This window comes from Emydura macquarii, unplaced genomic scaffold, assembly GCF_026122565.2.
Source record: "Emydura macquarii macquarii isolate MOO-44397 ecotype Brisbane River unplaced genomic scaffold, CSIRO-AGI_Emac_v2 contig_3343, whole genome shotgun sequence".
NCBI classification, from domain to species: Eukaryota; Metazoa; Chordata; order Testudines; family Chelidae; genus Emydura; species Emydura macquarii.
Window position 1 is genome coordinate 3,002,035 of NW_027133480.1, and position 20,037 is coordinate 3,022,071.

The 20,037-nt window shown below is 37.6% G+C and overlaps 1 protein-coding gene across 4 annotated transcripts in view; it reads left to right on the forward strand.

Moving 5' to 3' along the window:
• The window catches only part of DOCK1 (dedicator of cytokinesis 1), a 525,973-nt gene that overhangs the window by 70,610 nt on the left and 435,326 nt on the right, over positions 1 to 20,037 (forward strand). For 3 of the 4 annotated variants that reach the window (XM_067533435.1, XM_067533436.1, XM_067533438.1), the window contains exons 7-16: positions 2,373 to 2,508; positions 3,719 to 3,876; positions 5,103 to 5,184; positions 5,580 to 5,715; positions 8,726 to 8,798; positions 11,572 to 11,714; positions 14,992 to 15,117; positions 16,828 to 16,952; positions 17,332 to 17,430; positions 19,691 to 19,763. In XM_067533435.1, coding sequence (XP_067389536.1) covers positions 2,373 to 2,508; positions 3,719 to 3,876; positions 5,103 to 5,184; positions 5,580 to 5,715; positions 8,726 to 8,798; positions 11,572 to 11,714; positions 14,992 to 15,117; positions 16,828 to 16,952; positions 17,332 to 17,430; positions 19,691 to 19,763 — 1,151 coding nt within the window. The remainder of the gene's footprint in view (positions 1 to 2,372; positions 2,509 to 3,718; positions 3,877 to 5,102; positions 5,185 to 5,579; positions 5,716 to 8,725; positions 8,799 to 11,571; positions 11,715 to 14,991; positions 15,118 to 16,827; positions 16,953 to 17,331; positions 17,431 to 19,690; positions 19,764 to 20,037) is intronic. The other variant, XM_067533437.1, reaches the window with a different exon arrangement.

Below are 20,037 nucleotides of genomic sequence, written 5' to 3' on the forward strand. Positions count from 1 at the left end.
CCGGGACAGCCTTCGATGTGGCTGTTCTGTGGCTAGATTGGTCATTTTACATCCACCCCTGGAAGTTTGGATGGTGCTCGGGACTCACCTAAAGTGGAGCACCCATAGACAGCTACTCAAACAAGGACAGATTACTTACCTGTCTAATAACTGCAGTTCTTCCAGATGTTCTGTCCCCATTAGTGCTCTGTTGCCCGCCCTCCTTCCCCTCTACTTTGCAGTCCTTGTCTTAGCTAAATTTCATAGTTGAGAAGGCACCAGAGCGGCAATGTGTCCACCTTCCCTTACATGTTCTTGGATCGGAATACGAGGGCACAGACATAGACATTGTGGACACTGCTACCAAAAATCTCAGATCAAAAGATTGTGGGCGTGCACACACAAAGTTCAGCACCTAAAGGGCCAAAACATTTCAAAGATATGCAGTTACTGTACAAGTAAATAATCTCTCCTTCCCTTGGGGATCCTTCTGGGCTCAGGAAAGAAGGCAGGGCTTCTTGCCTTATGCTGCCCCTAAATGCTGAGTTACTGGAGACAAAAGACCCAGATTGATCAGCTCTTCACTATTTACAACTTTCAGCCCCTTCTGTCAGGTGACATCCTACTCAGCCTCCCCAGTTGACCAGAAAACCCTGTCAGCTGACTTGGTCACCACGGTGACCTCTCCCCTGCTAAACGTGTTCTGTTGGTTGGGAGCCAGTCTTTTGTAAAGAGCTGTTCCACTTCCCTGGAACAGCACTTAAGTTTGACAACTATCTTTTGTTGTTCTTTTGCCCCCAACCCTTTGGAATTTCAGCCCTACAAGAAGACAAACAGGCAGCAAAGAAGGAAAAAGGCTGCGCATTCAAAATTGAGTTTGCAGCCTGGTAAAGACACAGAGTTTGTAATCTGACACTATTAATAAATTCTACAGACAGATTCCCGACACATCGTGGGCCACAGCTTTTTTGACTAGGGGCCCTGTAAATTAGCACTCCAGTCCTTTCTCCTAACCTAGGGACAGAGCAGAGCTTGGAAAATCCTCCTGTACAAAGACTCGGGAGCATCACAGCACTTGGCACTCCCTACCCCTTCAACTCAAGGTGATTCTTTGAAGAGTTTCTTGCACTGAGACTGGAGGGCGCTCAATTTCTCAACAATCCCATTTTCTCTCCTCTCATGGGGGTGGCAAGGAATGACACTTTCAGGCCCTTAATTTAAAATGAGTCTTCAGGTGGTAGGGTGTTATTTCAGGTAATCAGGAACACTGTCCAGAGGGGATTTACCCTGCAATCCTGTCCTTGGTGAGTCAGACTGTCAGGGCTCCATAGGCTTTCATGGCTCCATATGCTCATGAGGCTTCCCCCTATGAGTGACTCCTCCAGCATCTATACCCAGAATCTTCCCTGCGGAGAGGAAGGAGAAGCCTTTACCTCCTGTCTGTGTACTTTCCTGCTCAGAAGAGCCAGGCTTTGTGTACATTTCAGTGCTGATAATTGGGATTCACCAATCAAACAGTTTTCCAGGACTCAGGGTCTTCGCAAACTCCTGGTGAGAGCACTGCCAAAACAAGAATTTGCAGGAGAACAAGAAAGTAATGCCATGAGGCTATTGGGAAGATGAAGGCCAAGTCTTCACTACAAAATTAAGTCAACCTAAGTTATGTCGATGTACAGCCAGCACAGTAATTGAATTGGTTTTACACGTTCACACTATGCTCTTTGTATCGGTGGTGCAGAAGTGGGATTATTAAGTCGGTAGAGTGGGTGAGTGACATCAGTGGGAGCTACATTTTAGTGTAAATGCTTACAGAATTAAGTTGACATAAACTGCCTTATGTCGACCTAACTGTAGTGTAGATCAGACCTCAGACCTTTTCTCTTCCTCAAGGCCTTGGCCAAGATTGTAAAAAAGACTTAGAAGGATCTAAACTGTAAGTTCTTCATCCCTTGGTTTTATGACAAGTTCTGGAGCTAACACAGTGGAAATTAGATGATTCTCCCAAAATATATTCTGTAGAGGCTAACTCTTGCACTTGGATCCTACTGACAGAAAATTGGACTCTGTGTTAAGGAAAGACAGAAGTCTTAGTATCCCCTCTGCTGGGTCTCTTAACTTCTGTTGCTATGGATTTGTGGATTTCTAAAGGAACGTGGAACTGCCCTCCCAGAAAGTTTTTAAAAAAGAAGCTAGAACTCATATATTTGACAACCAGTTTGTATGTGATACTACTAACTCTGTCCAGAATGTCAAATGAGATAGAGCAGAAAAAAAGATTTTTCTCTTTGTATAAATCAGGTGTCTGTGATTACGTATTCAACATTGCAATTCTTGCTGCCTTTTATAGATGATGATGATAGATAATTCATGAGCATATGTACATTTTTACATAGAATTCTTGATTTGGATCTGGTTGTAAGGGATGAAAATGGCAACATTTTAGATCCAGAACAAACCAGCACAATCAGCCTTTTTAGAGCTCATGAAATAGCTTCCAAGCAAGTTGAGGAAAGACTACTAGAAGAAAAGGTAAGATACATAATTTCAAAAGGTAACAATTGGAGATAAAGAACCATGTAAATTAATGTCCAAAATAATGTTCAAATATAGTTAAAATAGGAATTTGATTTAGTCGTCTTTGTTCGTGGAGCATTCTCAAGATTAAAAGTATCAAAAGTACGTTGTATAGCTTATCTTATCTGAGCTGTAAAGCTTACCCACATTTTAGAAAAAGATTTCTATAATTCAGAAGTGTGAATTTTGATATAATATTCTTTCAATAAATTAATTAATTGATGGATTACTGTGAGATGACATGAGAGAGGAGATGCATATTTAATGAAATTATATGTATTAATGGTCTATTTCTTGAGGCTTAAATTAGGATACAGTGCTTTAGTTCAAATCAGTTAATATTTTCATTAGGATTTTATATGGCATCTGTATGCTGATCTTGAAAAATGCACTTGCTGAGTCACCTGTGGGAAGTAAAAAGGTTCCCAGGTGAATGTGCAGGCAAAGCAAACATTTTCCAGAATTTAAACTTTGATTAAAAAATAAATTCTCTCTCCCAAAGAGCTGTCCAAATGTGAACAGAGAAGCCAGCTCTTCCTGAGCTTACAGGTAGATGGCTTCATTGTCTCTGTCTCTGGTGCTACTCACTGGTTTGCCAGGCAGGAGCAGAGTGAAATTAACAAGGCTCTGGTTAGGCCATGGTGCTGTTTAGAGTCATCTTACTGTTGCTGTGGTGAAAGATAGAAGAAGCAACAACAGAGACAGGTCATAAAGTCATCCCTTGTGAAGAAAGACTAAAAAATAAAAACTAAGGGAAGGATAGAGTACTGGTACCATCTTCTCCACCTTCTTTCCTTGAAGCCTGTAAGAGGCCAGGGAAACAGTAATAGTGAGGCAGAATGAAAGCTCTCCCCTGTTCTATCAGACAAACTTGAAGCTCCATCCTTTGCTCCATTCTGACAGTTTCCCCTTGGTAACTAGAGACTAATATAAAAGAGAGCTCCAAGGAGGGTGCAGGTAGAGCAACCTGCCAGAAATCTCAGCACCCTTCCCAATCCCCGTGTATAAAATGACTTCTTCCCCCATGGAGGGGGGACACTTTTCTTTTTCCGTGACTAGAAAGTTTCAGGTAAACATTTCATAGTGGAAGGGTGGGATTTAAGAGTGTGATTCTAGTAGTAAGGGCTGTTTAAATTTGAATATTTTTGTCTCTCTTAATTTACAGTCTCAAAAGCAGAACATTGATATTAACAGACAAGCCAAGTTTGCTGCCACTCCTTCATTTGCTTTATTTGTAAATTTAAAAAATGTAGTCTGCAAGATAGGAGAAGATGCTGAAGTCCTTATGTCTCTGTATGACCCACTGGAATCAAAGTTTATCAGGTTAGCGTCGTCTGTCTGTTGCACTATGTATGCCTGCTGCTCTTGTGCCTCTGGGTTTTGGTGGCCAAGGGTCACTGCAGATTGAAGAGGACTTTTGGAAGGTCAGTTTTCTGGGTAAACTGTAGCAGAAAGTTAGCTGAGAAGCATGAATTATAACAGCACTTCATCTACTTTATTTTACACAGCATCAACTTAGTCTCTCTTGTTTCAGTACATTTAGAAATTTGTCCTGGTCCTTATCACATTGTGTCTTTAATTCCACATGCATTGAGGTGAATGGCACATAAACAAGACTTGGCTTGTTCACTCTTCAGCTGCCTTGGCAGTCATCAGAGAGCGTGAGAGTTCTGGATCCTCTGCTTCCTTGCAGGGACTGCATTCTAGACTGAAGGCTAGGCTGAAGAAGAATTGCTCTTCTATTCATATGACATGCACAAAGCACAATGGCAGCTGCCCACTAAGTAAATGTTCCTGTGATTGGGATAGAGGTGAAACACATGCATGATATCAGGTTTAAAGACAAAATTGTATATTGCTTTTTGGCACCCATAAAACTTCATCATTAGTATACATAGGTGGCTATATGAATTAGAAAATGATTTCTGTAGGCATCTTAAAGTTATTGTTGATACATTTTTGGTTTGGACTTTGAAGTATGGTTCTACTCTAAAAAATGACTTTAAAAATGCTATTATGTGGTTCCATATTTGTGTCTCATGAAACAGATTAGATCTGGAAATGAGAGTTTTGTTTTTGTTTGATCAAACTGCCTGCCATGCAAACACAATCAGAGAACTGAAACTTATGCTGTGTTCTTTTGGCTCATGCTTTACCAACAACAGAACTCAGTTAATTCTCCTCCTGCTTCATGAACTAAATGAAAATCCAGCTCACTTTTCCAGAGCTGCATTGTCACTCTTGTATTAATAGGAGTAAAAAACCCTAACCAAAACTAAACTAACCCTCCCTCTCCCCTTTCCACCAAAATAACAAGAAAACCCAAAACATAATTTAGGTGGTAAAATGACAGAAATGATAACATTTATACACAAGGAGCAAACTATTTGGTAAGAAGGTACTGTTTAGTATAATCAATTCACTTACTAGAACCTCACTTTTTATTGCTGTTAATTAGGTTGTTTCATGTGAACTTAGTTGAGATTTTACAAAATTAGATTAATACATATATCTAAAAATATTTTTAAAAAAAACCCTTATTCTTACAGTGAAAACTATCTAGTTAGATGGTCAAGTTCTGGGCTGCCTAAAGACATAGACAGATTACATAATCTTCGAGCCGTATTCACGGTAAGTGTGCTGTTGTTTTTGCAGTGTTTAAAGTACTTTGTTTCCTATTTTGTAAATTGTAAAGAGTTTAATGGGTTGTAGACTACTTCTGTAGACTTGAATTTGGGTCCTGGAGGAACTTATAAATAACTCCTTGTTAATGATGTCAGTGCGATTTCTGATTAACTGTGATTCCTGTGGGTAAAGGCCAAGTTGACAATTGTGAAAAAGATTTAAACTGTTTATAAAAAAAAAAAAAAAAAAAAAGAAGATGGACTCCTTGACTTCTGTGTAAATTAATTGCTTAATTATCATCTGAAAATTCTTTTGTGAGAGTAACTTCCTCTAATGCTATAAGCTGGTACAGAACCTGAAATGAATAGGATTCTTATAATGTATGAAATTAATATTTCTAGGACCTCGGCAGCAAAGACCTGAAAAGAGAGAAAATCAGTTTTGTCTGTCAGATTGTAAGAGTAGGCAGAATGGAACTAAGGGACAACAACACAAGAAAACTAACCTCTGGGCTACGGCGACCTTTTGGAGTAGCAGGTAATCTATTCTCTCTAGTTTTTACATAGGCAGAATTCACTATACATAAGAGCTGCTTTTAATATTGAATATTTGTTTCATGTTCTTGTCAGCTTTTTGCTAAGGAGTAGAAAACAAGCTACTAAGCCTTTTGTGTGTATTTTAAATATACATGTTACACTTGATGTAATTTCACTTAGGAAGGAAAAAATCAAATGCCCAACTACAAAATGAGAAATAATTGGCTCGGTGATAGTACTATTGAAAAGGATCTGGGGGATATATGGTGGATCACAAATTGAATATGAGTCAACAATATGAAGCAGTTGTGAAAAAGGCTAATATTATTGTGGGCAGTATAAACAGGAGTGTTGTATGTAAGGCTCTGGTGAGGCTCCGCTGGAGTACAGTGTCCAGTTCTGGGTGCCACACTTTAGGATGTGGACCAGTTGGGAGAGTGCAGAGGAACGCTACAAAAATGGTAACAGGTTTAGAAAACCTGACCTATAAGAGAAGGATTTAAAAAACTGGACATGTTTAGTCTTAAGAAAAGAAGACTCAAGGGAAGACCTGATAAGTCAAATATGTTAAGAGCTATTAGAAAAGAGTTATCCATGTCCACTGAAGGTAGGACAAGAAGTAATTTCATTTGTAGCAGGGAAGATTAAAGTTAGATATTAGAAGAATCTCTCTAAATATAAGGATAGTTAAGCGCTGGAATAAACTTCCAAGGGAGGTTGTATAATCCCCATCTTTGGAAGGTTATAAAAATACGTTGGACAAACACCTGACAGGGATGGTCTAGTTTTACATGCTCCTGTCTCAATGTAGGGGGCTGGACTTGATGACTTTTTGAGGCCCTTCCAGCTCTATATTTCTATGATTCTATAGGATTCTGTGTATAGGGTATCTGGTATTTAAAACCTAAATGAAAATATGCAAGTGCACTATAGTTTACTGTTTAAACTAGATTCATTCTCCCCTTTGTGGAATATACTACCTTTTAAATGTTTGTAACCTCAAAGCACTGTCTTAGCTAGAAGTTCTGAAGCCATTCAGGAATATTAGTTGCTTATGAATAAATACTGGGTACTCAGAATTATTAAGGGTCAGGTGTGCAGAGGTGGAAGGTCAAAGAGACCACATGATAAAATTGCTCAAATAAAGTGAAAAATATAAATAACTTAATTGTTCAATATATAGTTACATAAACTTATCCTATGTCATATTGCTGTGACCCTTTATTACCTTCAGAAACAAATTTCTTTGCCTTAATAGAAATACATGCAAGAGGAAGGCATTTTTTTTATTAACACATGTAGTTGTGGAAGAATGATGTATGTTAAGTTAATATTTAAGTAATTATTAAGTAATAAATAGGCTTCTAGCTCACATGGCATATCCGGTGAAAGGATTTAAGGCTTGATTAATTTAGGTTTTATTTTTAATGGGTTCTTATTGACATTGAAGCAAACCCAGGGAGGTCACATTTAAAAAAAAAAAAAATCCAGTGGCTTTTAATAACTAAGGGCTTGTCTACATGGGGAAGTTAGTGCGCAGTAAGCTAGGGTATGAATTTAAAGCACACTAGCTACTCTGTGCTAACTCCTTGTGTGGATGCATTTTCTGTGCATTAAGAGTGCCTTTGTGTATAATAGTGTACAGCACCTTAGGGGTGCCGTAAGAGTGCTCTTGGGCAGCTAGCTTAGTCCACAGTAGCTAGTGGCATCCTCTTCCCTATATAGAAAAGCCTGCAAAAACCCTTACTGCTTCCTACCTATTCTCTATAGTAAAAGGAATACTTCAAATGCTGAGGTAACGATATCTGGAATGTTGTTGGAATTCAAATTAGAGCTCTACCTTTTTCCTGTTGTACACTTAAATACAGTACAGCAGTTTACAGCAAAGTAAGAGAAATGTTCAGACCTACAATATTTTCTCATGTTCATTTAGACTAATATAGAATTTTTGCCCTTTCAAATTAAAGTAAATGTATATCCTCTTTGTGGTCCAGCCACTACAGAGCAACATAATAATCACAAAAACCTGAGTACGTATGAACTTCCGAGCAGAGAGCGGTGGTAATAATGCACATTGGTTGGTACATTGCCTTGTTCCTGTTCACAGAATCCGAAGACAATGACTGCTCTGTGCGTTCATGTTCGTTTCAAGGGTGAAATTTCATGGCTGGTTGTGTCTGAATGGCTCTGTTCCCCAGTATCATGCCAATGATCTCCTAATTCCTATAAAAATGAAACAGTATCTTGATATAAAGGCTATGTAACTTTTGTTTGACATGACGAAGAACAACTTTGGTGGGCACCATCTTGCATTTATAGTACTGTTCAAGGAGCATATGATAGTATTACTAACCCATGTAATGTCAGTGACATGATTTACCAACAACAGAACTCGGTTGTAAATCAGTGACATGATTTTTTCTATATATTCACAAAATATTATCTAAACACTATCATAGAAGAATCCAGAGGTGAATTATTTCAAAGACTGTATGTGACCTTTCCTACCTCCATTCGTCCTGGCACTTGACTATGCCATATCTCATGGCTATTGAAAATTAAATATAGATTTGAAGACTAACATATTATCTCGCTCTCTCTCTCAAATGAAGAAATAACTTCAGTAATAGTTTTCTTCATCAGTCCCAGGGTTGATAAAGTGGTGATTGTATTGAGATTTAGATCTAGATCCCGGAGGCACATGCAACAATAAGCTTGTGGGTTGTTCATGTAAGCAAAAGTTTAAAGTAATGTCATATGATAGTAGATATGGTAAACAAAGGTTTGTATCCACATCTAATAGTAGCTTCAGAGGATTCCATTTCTTTCACTGATGTGAAAGTTCAGTCTGTATTTGAAACATGAGACTATTCTGCCATAGAACTATACTGGCTTTATGCTGTTGTTAATTTCTTTTATTAGAGATGAAGGGACTATAGTACATTATTTTTGGTTCCCCCACCCCCTATTTGTTGATCAATTTAATGCAGTCACTTTGTTTTTTATTTCAGTAATGGATGTTACTGACATAATTAATGGGAAAGTTGATGATGAGGACAAACAACACTTTATACCATTTCAGCCGTAAGTACGGAATAATTTAAAACCTTGTCAGAGGTGTCTTAAAGAGGATTCAATGTAAAACACTTTTCAGTGTCAACTTCTGAAATTGATCTTAGTCCATTAATATTGTGTAGATATTTTGAAGTTTGTTAACTTGCTACAAATTGGAATTTCACACGAGGTCTTAAACCAATTTTTTCCTCTTCTTAATTCTTCACTTATTTATTTGGAATGAATAGTTATGCAAAAAAAAAAAAAAATTCTTCCATTTCTAAGTGCTTTTTTAGCTTCAATTTCAAACGTCTTTTCCATTTTTTGTTTTTGTTTTAAGAAGCCTGGAATTAACTAGATGAGCCCAGGGTTTTTGAGATAGACATTATAAGCTTCTTTCCTTTGTTACTGGTTCCAATCTAGTCAGGGTTGGTAATGACCAAAAGTTATTACCGTCTGAGGGATGTTGAGTGTCCTGGATGAAATAAGTTGACTGTCTTCTGTTGACAAATAGCCATGTCACTAAATCACCACTGTAACTGCACTAATTGGCAGATAATTTAAGACAGGGAAACCAAAGAATTAATAGGCATGGGAACCAGAATAACTCCTCATATCTATAACTAGTTTCCCAGCTCTTTTAAGGAGTTTGGTGTGGTGGTGAGGGGAAGATTGTACTGCTGTGCTGTGGATGTTGTTTTAGGGATAAACAGGAGCTCAAGATCTACTAGACCCTCAGTTTGGCAGATTTCATAAGTACTAAATTCTCTAAAAACAAAACACAAAGTTTTTAAAGGAGAAAGTGAAACAAAAAGAGCCACTATGCCATGTGAAACTTGGCTCAGTGTTATCAGATATTTTTAAGATTAAAAGAAAGCACTGAAATGTAATGTCAAAGGTCAGACTTAAATTTTACTCTGAATTTCTTTTTGTTTTTGTGGGTTGAATAATTTAGACTCTGAATGTTTGTATCTATGTGTTTATATGTGTGTAGGTTTTCTTCCTTTTTAAAGAAAAATTGTCATTTTTAGAAGTGTGTGCATACTATTAACAAAGGAATAAAATGCATGGGAATCTTTAAAATCCCATCTTTTAGTATCAGAAAATGAGGATGGAGTGTGGGGATAAATAAAGTATATGTCCATTAAAATGTGAATGCTCAGCTTTACCATAGTTGAGTGCAGGGTTGTTGTGGTTGTGTGGGTCCCAGGATATTAGAGTGACAAGGTGGGTGAGGTTATATCTTTTATTGGACCATTTTCTGTTGGTGAGAGAGACAAGTTTGTCCAATAAAAAAAATTGCCTTTCCAACCTTGTCTCGGCTTTACCATTGTAAGAAATGTAGACCACATTCTATTCAAAGCAGTACAAATTGTTACATAACTGAGTTTCCTTATGACTTAATGTACTCCTAGATTTTTTTTTTTCTTTTAATAAATCTAGAGAGCAATAGACTGAAATAATATAACATCAAATAACTTCAGTTTGGAAACTAGGCCTAATTAAAAACTACAAGATTTAGCAAGGATGTTCAGGGATTTTAACAGAAAATTTGAGATTGCAGAATCTGTAGAAAGAAATCGGGTGACTAGCAGACTAGTACTATGTGCCGAATGGCTCCAGTCTAGCCACTTCATGTTTGTATTTCATGACAGCAATAGAATTTGTGTGTAAGACATAATAATCTGTAGAACAGTAACACAGTTCTATTGTTCAGGGAAAACAGAAGCTTTTAAAGAAGAGTGTTTTTTGTGAGATTTGTTTGTTTATTGTATTTAAACAATGACAAGCTTTCATTTTAGTGAGTGTGGAAGTATGCACAGAAAATGTATCTTTGTGGATCAAGAAGGTGGATGCTAATGGAATATTTAGCTTTTTGCTTCATTAAAACTAATTTATGGTCTATTTAAAAAACAACTTTTGAAAAGGGTGTGCAATATGTTTTTGTTTTGGTTTTTTTCCTGCACTAAATTCTTCATACCAAGTCTATACCAAGAATATGAGTAATGTGCAAATACACAATGAATAGCTGCGTCATGATTTCCAATGTTGACTTAAAAACGGTGTATAAGAGGCATATTTTCTTACTCATTTCATGCTGTGCTTTTGTTGTGCTACATGCAGTTCTGTTTTCATATGTATGTTTGTTTGTATTCATTCACTGGCCACCAACACAACAGCTGTCAGAAGCACTTGGCAAGACTGGTGTCGATACTTAAATGACATTTGTAAATGTTGCATTTCATTTCTAATTTTCACATTTTCATTTGTTTACTTAGTATAACAAAATGATGGATTATCTGCTTTTCTTGCACTAAGCCATTTCTGTTAAATTTAAAAACTTTTTCTTCTGTAAATTCCCATCAAACCATATACACTATCACTTACTATATTCAGTTGTAGAAGTTATCCTGAAGGTTGCACAGGGTTAATATACTGTACATATTTGCAAAATAATCCTGGCTGGATTTCAGTATTTAACATGGATCTCTCAGGAGATCAGTGTTCTTCTTTACTACTATACACCCTATTTATTGGAAGTGGGATTGGGACCTGATACATGCATGTTCCTGTTGGGAAGGGTAACATGGTATTGCTTTACTTCTCTTTAGTAGGTCAGCATTTTCTTGATTAATGATCTCCCTATCTTTCTTGTTACCTTTCCTGTCCTTTGTCTTGCATTGACTAATAAATACTCTTCGTCACAACTATGATATGATCTTTTGTGTTCCCTTGTTACTGTGGCTTCTGGTTTTCTGTGACCCTTTGTTTCCTGGTGTTGGTCGTCATGTGCATCCTCCAGGCTAGCATTGGATGACGCCATTCGACACAAGCAGCTGAACATATCATCCCGTTTTTCACCCAGGGTGGCAGGGGAGAATGATTTCCTTCAGACTGTTATAAACAAAGTGATTGCTGCTAAAGAAGTTAACCACAAGGGTCAGGGTAGGTACTGTTCTTTAATTAAACTGGCATATAAAATATATTCTTGCTTGCTTCACACCATCTAACTATTTTAATTTGGACTGGAGGATACATAGTATTAGTTTGTTTGTTTGTTTGCTATTGTTTGGTACCAGAAAATACACTTGTCCTGGTTTTTCCCCTCCTGGTTCCTCCTCTCTCTCTCTCTTTCTACCGCTTCCTTTTTTTGGGAGTATTGTTATTTTACAGATTGTCTTCTGTCCTTCTTATGCAGTGCTTGGCCACTTGTACATGCATCTCTATTTTTCCCTTATCCACACTTATATGTTTGTGTATTCAAAGCAATGACTCAAGAGCTGGCTTTCTTGCCTTTGAATTCTGGTATCCCCTGGGTCCATCAGTTTGTGGGACGAAGGGGAGGGGAGAGGAAGTGTTCTCCTCCTTTCCATTTTTCTCATTGTTTCCTTTTAACAACTGTAAGCAGTTGGTCTGCTGTCAATACAGCAAGGCGATTAGTCTCTTCAGAGTTGATACCAATTTGTGTTTTGAGTTGGTAAGGAGTGCTACAAAATAAACACTGTCAATTACTATCGGTAGGTTGAACAGATCACTGTTTATAAGTCAGTGTATCCTCTGCTGATGTGAATATAAACATGAAATATATATACTAGTTAAAAAATTTAAATGCATTCCATCCCTATTACTATATACTTGATTTGTTCTTTTTTTTGGTCTTGGATTAACTCATCACTGTGTTAGTAAATGCAGAAAGTCAATTTACCAATCTTTTCTTGAATGTGTTTTCTTTTATTTATAAAATGTGTCTGAGCAAAGAGTTTAAAGAAAATACAAGTTGATTACTTGTATACATTAAATATGAGAGAAATGTGGATAACAGAATTGCAGCTTTTTTTATTCAGTAGCAATATAAAGAGGAGAATGGTTTTGTTTAAGAAGTCTTCTGCTATTTTGAACAGCCACTCCAGCCAATATTTGTGGGGAGGTGTATAATACAAGTTACTAAATTGTAACTTTCTTAGATTTACTTTCAGATTCTTCATCTGTAAAAACAAAAAAATACTGGATGGAGAGTAGTTGCTGTGAGTGCATAAGCTGCTGATTGTGTTATTATCCTGGTATAAATATTAAGCATTCATTTTTTATATAGATACACAGTTTTATTGTATTGTTCCTTTTTCTTTCATTTGTATAATTACCTTTGTAATTATTTTACTCTTATACTTCATTGCAATGACCGCCAGGTGACTGGTGGAGAGTGGGGGTGAGGCGATTTATGCCCACATGTACAGTAAAAGCCCCCGCCCCCTTTATTTTTAAATCTGGACCAGGCTGAGGAGCACCCCAGAGAAGTAGTTGAAATACCAGGTTTTGTCATGATCCGCTGTGGGCATTAGGGCAGTTACTTTTTTCTTGGGTGGCTGGGAAGGAATTTTTCTTTGATGGCCAGATTGGCCAAGGTAAAGTGGGGTTTTGCCTTCTCCACAGTTGGCTGTGACCTGAGTGGGGGCAAAAAATGAAAGGGGTGAAAAGCTATGATGATGCAACTCATTGTTAGCTTGTGGCGGATGTGCAGTGCATGTACTCATTAGGGAATGGATGCGGTGACCAGATCAAATGGATTGGGAAAGTATTTAAAATAAATATTCTTTAAAGGAGTGGAAACGGGGGCTGTTTGGGTTTTCTGTGACTATTATAGCAGGGAGTAAATCCCTGTTCCCCTTCATATGGTCCCCCTTAACTCTCATTCAGTGGTGGGGGGAGGTATGTTGAGGTCTCAGAAGTGGGTTGCGACTGGGCTGAGTAAAGGGGTGGGCTGACAGAAGCCCCCTCAATGTATGTAAATGGTTATAGACTTATCTGAACTGTACAATCTTACCTGTTGGGTACTTCCAGACATTTAGGACTGAAGTTGCCACCTAATTAAACTGCATCCAGAGTCTCCAGTCCTCCTCCTGGCATCTATTCTATGAATCTATTCTAAATAATGCTACCCCTTGCACTTTTCCTATGAAAAGAATAAAACCCTTTACTGTCTTGTTTGGAAGATTCATGAAAAATGAAAGGGCAGGCATAAGTTGCAGACCAGTGCTATTGATAGCTTAATAACCATTTTCCATAAGACCTCTTTTGAATTCAAGCCTGAGAAGAACTAGCTCTCAAATTATTGAGGACAGGTGGAATACTCTTTGACATCCTATTTTATCTTGTTCAGTGCAGAATTTATTTAAAATTTATTTATTTATAGACTTCCTAGCAGCTCCACAGCGCAAACTTCACTGAGCCCAATTAAGCACTGAAGATTCCAACATCTTCCTACCAATCCATACTCACATTGTGTGGTTCTGCAAAAACTGTTCCTATGCTGGACTTCAGTTTTGTTTTACTGAAGCCGTTAGATTCACTATTAAACCTTGCCCAAATTCTATTTTCTTAAACTTGAAAAAGATAATCCTATCCTACCCAATCTCAGCAAAAACTCATTATCAGCCATCATGCTTACTGAAATATATCTTCTGTGGAAAGAGGAAATTCCTTCCTATCATTGCCATCTATTAACATGCAATATACAACAAACTGCATTACACCCCCCCAGAGAAAAAATAAACTAGGGCTCTGATTCTGCAACTATGTGTGCCTGCAAGTGTGAGAGAAGGCAGAGTTGTACCTACGCAGAACCCCATTGACTATATGTGGGCACAGGGGCAGGGTCCCCACATGGGGGGTGTGTGTGTGTGAAGGGTACACTTTACCGGGGCCCGGAGGCCATGGGGGGCCTGGCCCAGGCTGCAACCCCCATGGTTATGTGTGTGGGAGGGGGCCCATGTTACAAGTTTGTACGGGGCCCGAAAAGGTTATGCTTGGGCCTTGCACAGTGATCCACCTGCCCTTGTAAACGCAGTTGTGGAATTATAGTCTAAAATGCTATCTCCTACTTTAGGAATCACCTATAAGGTTTTGTGTAGACTACATGAACCTACATCCATTATGCCCCCAACATTTTCTCTCACTGGATTTCCAGCTTCTCTGTTCGTTTTGTATTGTTTGTCTTAAAATCTTTTCTAATCCGATGTACCCAGTGCATTCTTTTCTAGGTGGGGTAGTTTTCTTGTTTCAGTTTTTCTTAAATAATTATTTCCAGTCTAGTGTTGCAAAATGTAAATGTTTTGGGGCAAGGATTAGTTACTTTTGTGTACATTGTCTTTTGAAGTTTATAAGACTCATTTTTTTGTTTACAAAATTGAAAAAATATGTCTAATAATTACATTTTATGCTTCAGGCTTATGGGTGACTTTGAAACTTCTTCCAGGAGATATTCATCAGATTAGGAAAGAGTTTCCTCATTTGGTGGATAGGTCCACGGCAGTGGCTCGGAAAATGGGGTTTCCTGAGATTATTATGCCTGGTAAGTGTCAATAATTGAATCGGAGTACTAATAGCAAAATTGGTTCATGCTTTTTAGGGCAGTAAACTGATACATTACCACAGATAGTAGAATATAACCATCTGAATCAAATAAATAAAAATAACTAGTAATTTGGCACTTAAAATTATTTTTCAGTTTATATTAAGTACTTCCTGCCTGAAAAAATGTCACATTATGGAGTAGCTGTGCTCAGTTAGTAGAGCATCTAGTTTTAGTTTCAAATCACATATACCTGAGTGTTGGTGACTACTACTTTGACCAATGAATCTGTGAAGCAATGGATACAGTTTCAAAAGTGGCAGCTTAAACTACATGTACAAATGAACGATTATATGTTTAGTTCATATACTTGCATACAATAATAGGTAACTGTATTCACAAGATTAGGGTGACTATTATAGGTACCAAATGTTCGTTTTATTTCTTGTGAACTGTGTCTGTATATCTGAAAGTTTTAAAAAAGGACCAATTTGAGAAAAAGCATCCATTGTAAAGATCATTTTACCAGAAAGTCCCATCACATTTAATAAGGATACCAAAAAAAGTCTCAGTAATTGTGCACAGCTGCTGCACAAACTGCAAAAATTTGAAAAGAAATGTATTTGAAATTAAACTTTACTGTTTTGTTTTATAAAAGATTTCCTTTTCATGTGTCTTGGGGCATGTTTAGAAAATTCTGAAAACAGATAGTTGCTGTTATTTACGAAGACAAAAGAACACTCCCTAAAATAAATATGACTGTCCCTGCCCTTTCTCAAGCAAATGACTGAGGAAAAGATTTAGCTTGTACTGTCCCCTTAAAATCTACAGGCTCCAGGTTCTACTGGACATCTTGAAAGAGAATTTCAGAATCCAGGGCCCTCCACTGAGTCATTGCTGTCAATAGCTTTCAGATATTTGTAGATAAGGCTATATATCTTAAGTGCCTCAGTTGACCATACCTGTTGTGATCGTGATAGATAGACTGAGTCTCAGGCAGTCAGCCAGAGTTACCTGTCTCTATGAATGTGTGTTTCCCTTATTTCATTTTCATACCTTTTTAATAAGAATATTTTTAACACAGTGTACCAAAGATGGCATGCAATTAAACACAACTTCATCCATGGAAAATTTAAATTAAAAAACATCTAAAAAAAATTATCACGTCACTTGTGTGATTTGTAACAAAATAGCAGTTCTGCCTTTCTAGTCCACACAAACTGAGTTAAAAGGGAAAACCAAGGTAAGAAAAGCATGTTGACATATTTCACAGTGTGATAATATGCCATTTTAAAAACTACAATTATTGGATTTATTTTCTGTTCTGTTTAGTTTCTTGCATCACTCTCACCTCCACTGCTGTGGTAGATTGGGGTTTTCAATAACGTGCTAACAAAGATTTGGGGGTTATGTTTTCTCAACCTCAATCCAAACATAACTAAATACACATGTTCCATTAACACCACCACTGGACATGCTTTGTTAATATATTGCCTTCACTATGACTGGTAGGTGAAGATGTTGTAAGACATTAGTCAGTGTACTCTTCAATGCTGTGCGTTTAAAATTTAAGGATGTAGATTCTTTTGCCTAACAAATGTTCCCTTAAAGTTTTTCTTATGGTTTTATGCTACATTATTTCATGCAGAACTTCGTATTGTGAAAATTACTATGAACATTATGAGTTTAATGTTTTTTTCCTTCTACCAGGTGATGTTCGCAATGATATCTATGTAACATTAGTTCAAGGAGATTTTGACAAAGGCAGCAAAACAACAGCAAAGAATGTAGAAGTTACAGTATCTGTTTATGATGAAGATGGCAAAAGATTGGAGGTATTTTTATTGGAAATGTAATCTCTGAAATACTTCAGTATATTTGTCCAAGTTTTTCCAACATCATCTTGAGTATTTGTCAAAATCAGAAGGCTTTTTTTTGGCAGGCATTCTTTAAAAAAATTCACATGAATACTGTTTTTTCTTACACCAAAGAATAAAGACTTCAGTTTGTCATTTATGACAAGTGGATAAATATTGTGGTGGTGTTGCATGCGGTTTGATCGAAATCAACTAATGATGCAGAGCACAAGACCTTTTTTATTCCAACCTACCTGTTAGATCCTCTCTTTCACTACTGAATGGAAATGCTGATTATTTTGTTCTGTGTTAGATGTGTATGTGTGTGGGTAAATGTTTTTATTCCTTGTCTTTCAAGAGTGTGATTTTTCCTGGTGCTGGTGATGAAGCCATCTCGGAGTACAAGTCAGTGATATATTACCAAGTGAAACAGCCTCGCTGGTTTGAGACAGTCAAGGTATAGAGGATGATAAAATAACCCTCATTAAAAATGAGGAAAATTAATTTTAAAATAAAATAGAACAGATTTTAATAAAAAAATCTTTAAAAACAAAATTAAGGGAATTAATGTGGTCAATTGTAGGCAGGATAAAAGAATCAGCTAAGCAAAAGCCCTTCCAGGTTGCTAAGGAACATTGTCATTGAATATAATGTAATTAGTCTTCATCCTTTTGGTCAAAATAGATTTTGACAGATATTCCAACGTCAGTTTGCGATAACTTTCTTTTGTAAACAATAGTACAAAAAAATCATGGTAAACATATTGTAGTGACTTACTCATTAGTATATTGGGATGCTGAGTTTACTGATGCACTATGCTAATGATGCTAAATTAGCATTATAGTAACAAGTTCCCAAACTAGGTGCCAAAGATTTAATATTACAAATGAGACTGAGGGTAGCCTTTCTGAAATACATTTATTGGCTGTTAGAGCTGGAAATAATGTTAATTGAAAGGAGACTTGGCTAATTATTTTTCATTCTTGATATTCTTTCCAAAAAGGAAGGCTCTAGTCATTACAGTTGCAGACAGGAGTTAGTTGCTGTGGGAACTGAGGGTGCATCTATGCTGCAAAAAAAAACTTCTGCAGCAACGAGTCTCAGAGCCCAGGTCAAGTGACTTGGGCTTGTCAGTCTTGGGCTACAGGGCTAAAAATAGCAGTGTAGATGTTCCTGCTCGGGCAAGAGCCAAGGTTCTGAGATGCTTCCTGTCCTGTTGGGTTCAGAGTCTGGGCTCCAGCCTGAGCAGTAACTATTTTTAGACCTGTAGCGTGAGCCCCAGTCAGATGACCTGGGCTCAGGGACTCGCTGCTGCAGGGATTTTTTTGTGTACAGTATAGATGTACCCACTAAAACCTATCTGTTGTGGTGAAGCAGAATTAATTTCAGACTTGTAGATCACCAACATGCAATCCCAATTAAAATATACTTGAGGAAATAGGAATACTCCTAATTAAATACTGAGGGGAGAAATATATAGAGTTGTAATTTTGTTTAAAGATTATTATTATTATTTAATGCATCACCCTAGGGGTGTGTGGGGCCCTTTCCAGGGGAAAAAATGCAGGTATGGGAGTAAGGGAATGGAAGACAGTCATAAGTTCATATGGTTGGTTAGGTTTGTGTATCTTGGGATGACTCACTTGAACTATTTGTAAGCTGAAGTTTTTTAATGATGAATTCCAAAGGGGTAGCCGTATTAGTTTGTTTTTAGCAAAACAGCGAGAGTTTTGTGGCACCGTAAAGACTAAAACGTATTTGGGCATAAGCTTTCATGGGCAGAAACCTGACAAAAAGCTTATGCCCAAATAAATTTGTTAATCTTTATGGTGCCACAGAACTCTCGCAGTTTTTTTAACGATGTAACTTTGTGTCTGTACAAATGAGGTGGCTGAGGGTGTGTTAATAATAATAATAATAATTAATAACAAACAGGTTAGTGTACACTGGATCATTAGATAGTGGAGAAAAAATGACAGTGTGAGAGTGAAGGTGGGGGGGAAGGGTGAGGTCAAGAAAAGGGTTACCAGTACAGATGGTATGATGTGATCAAATCAGTTCAACTGAATTGACAGTAATGACAGTTGTTGACAGCAGCAATAGTAACCACCTGGATCAGAGGCAGAAACTGGTCTAGAGCATTATGTAGTTTATGGTGTAAGTGTCAGGAGTCTTATTAATTGAGGTGAGAAGAGCCAACAACATCTCAGTGGCAAAGAATACTGACTGTCTGTTGTTGATGCTGTGAAGATGTGCTGCTGCCCATAGAGCTGAAGTGCTCTACAGGGGCCTTTGTAAGGATTCCAGCCCAGAAGAATAGTGCAGAAGGGGCTGCTTGAGGTGATGGGGGTGTGAGGGCTCCTGAATTTTTGTATCCCTTGTATAGCTTGCCTGCTAGTCCTGTAAGGTCATGGGATGGGGAACTCTAGTAGGCTTGGCTCTTTCCCAACCTGCTACTGGCTGAGGGAATGGAGATTTCTTCCATGGGAGCTGGGTCCTTTAAAGACCTTCTATGGAAGAGTGATGCTGGTCCTTAAATACCTCTTTTGGAAAGAGCCAACCAAGTTATTAGAAACAAGAAAGCTAAAATTACATTACTTACTGCATTTCTAAAAATGCAAAAAATACATTTGAAGAGCCTTTGTGAAAGTCTGGTGTTGGTGAAAACTATATGAAGTCTTGGTTCTTATTTCTCTCTCCTGTTTTAATTTGTGAAGGTTGCAATTCCTATTGAAGATGTGAACCGCAGTCATTTAAGGTTTACGTTCCGTCACAGATCATCGCAAGACTGTGAGTACTTCAGTCTTTTCCTGTTGCACATGTCAGTTCCTGATGCCTGAATCAGCTGTAATGGAGAGATTGTTTCTGGCCTGTAACTGATCAAAGGCACTGCTTTTAGTGTGGGAATGAGGTTCATTTTCTTTCTTTTATTGCTATTATTTATTTATTTATTATTGTAGCACTTAGGAGCCCCTTTGTGCTAGATGCTGTACAACATGTCTTTTTTCCTCTGTTTCCTTTCCCTCTCCTGTTAGCCTTGCTACCCTCTTCCTTCTTTCCTACA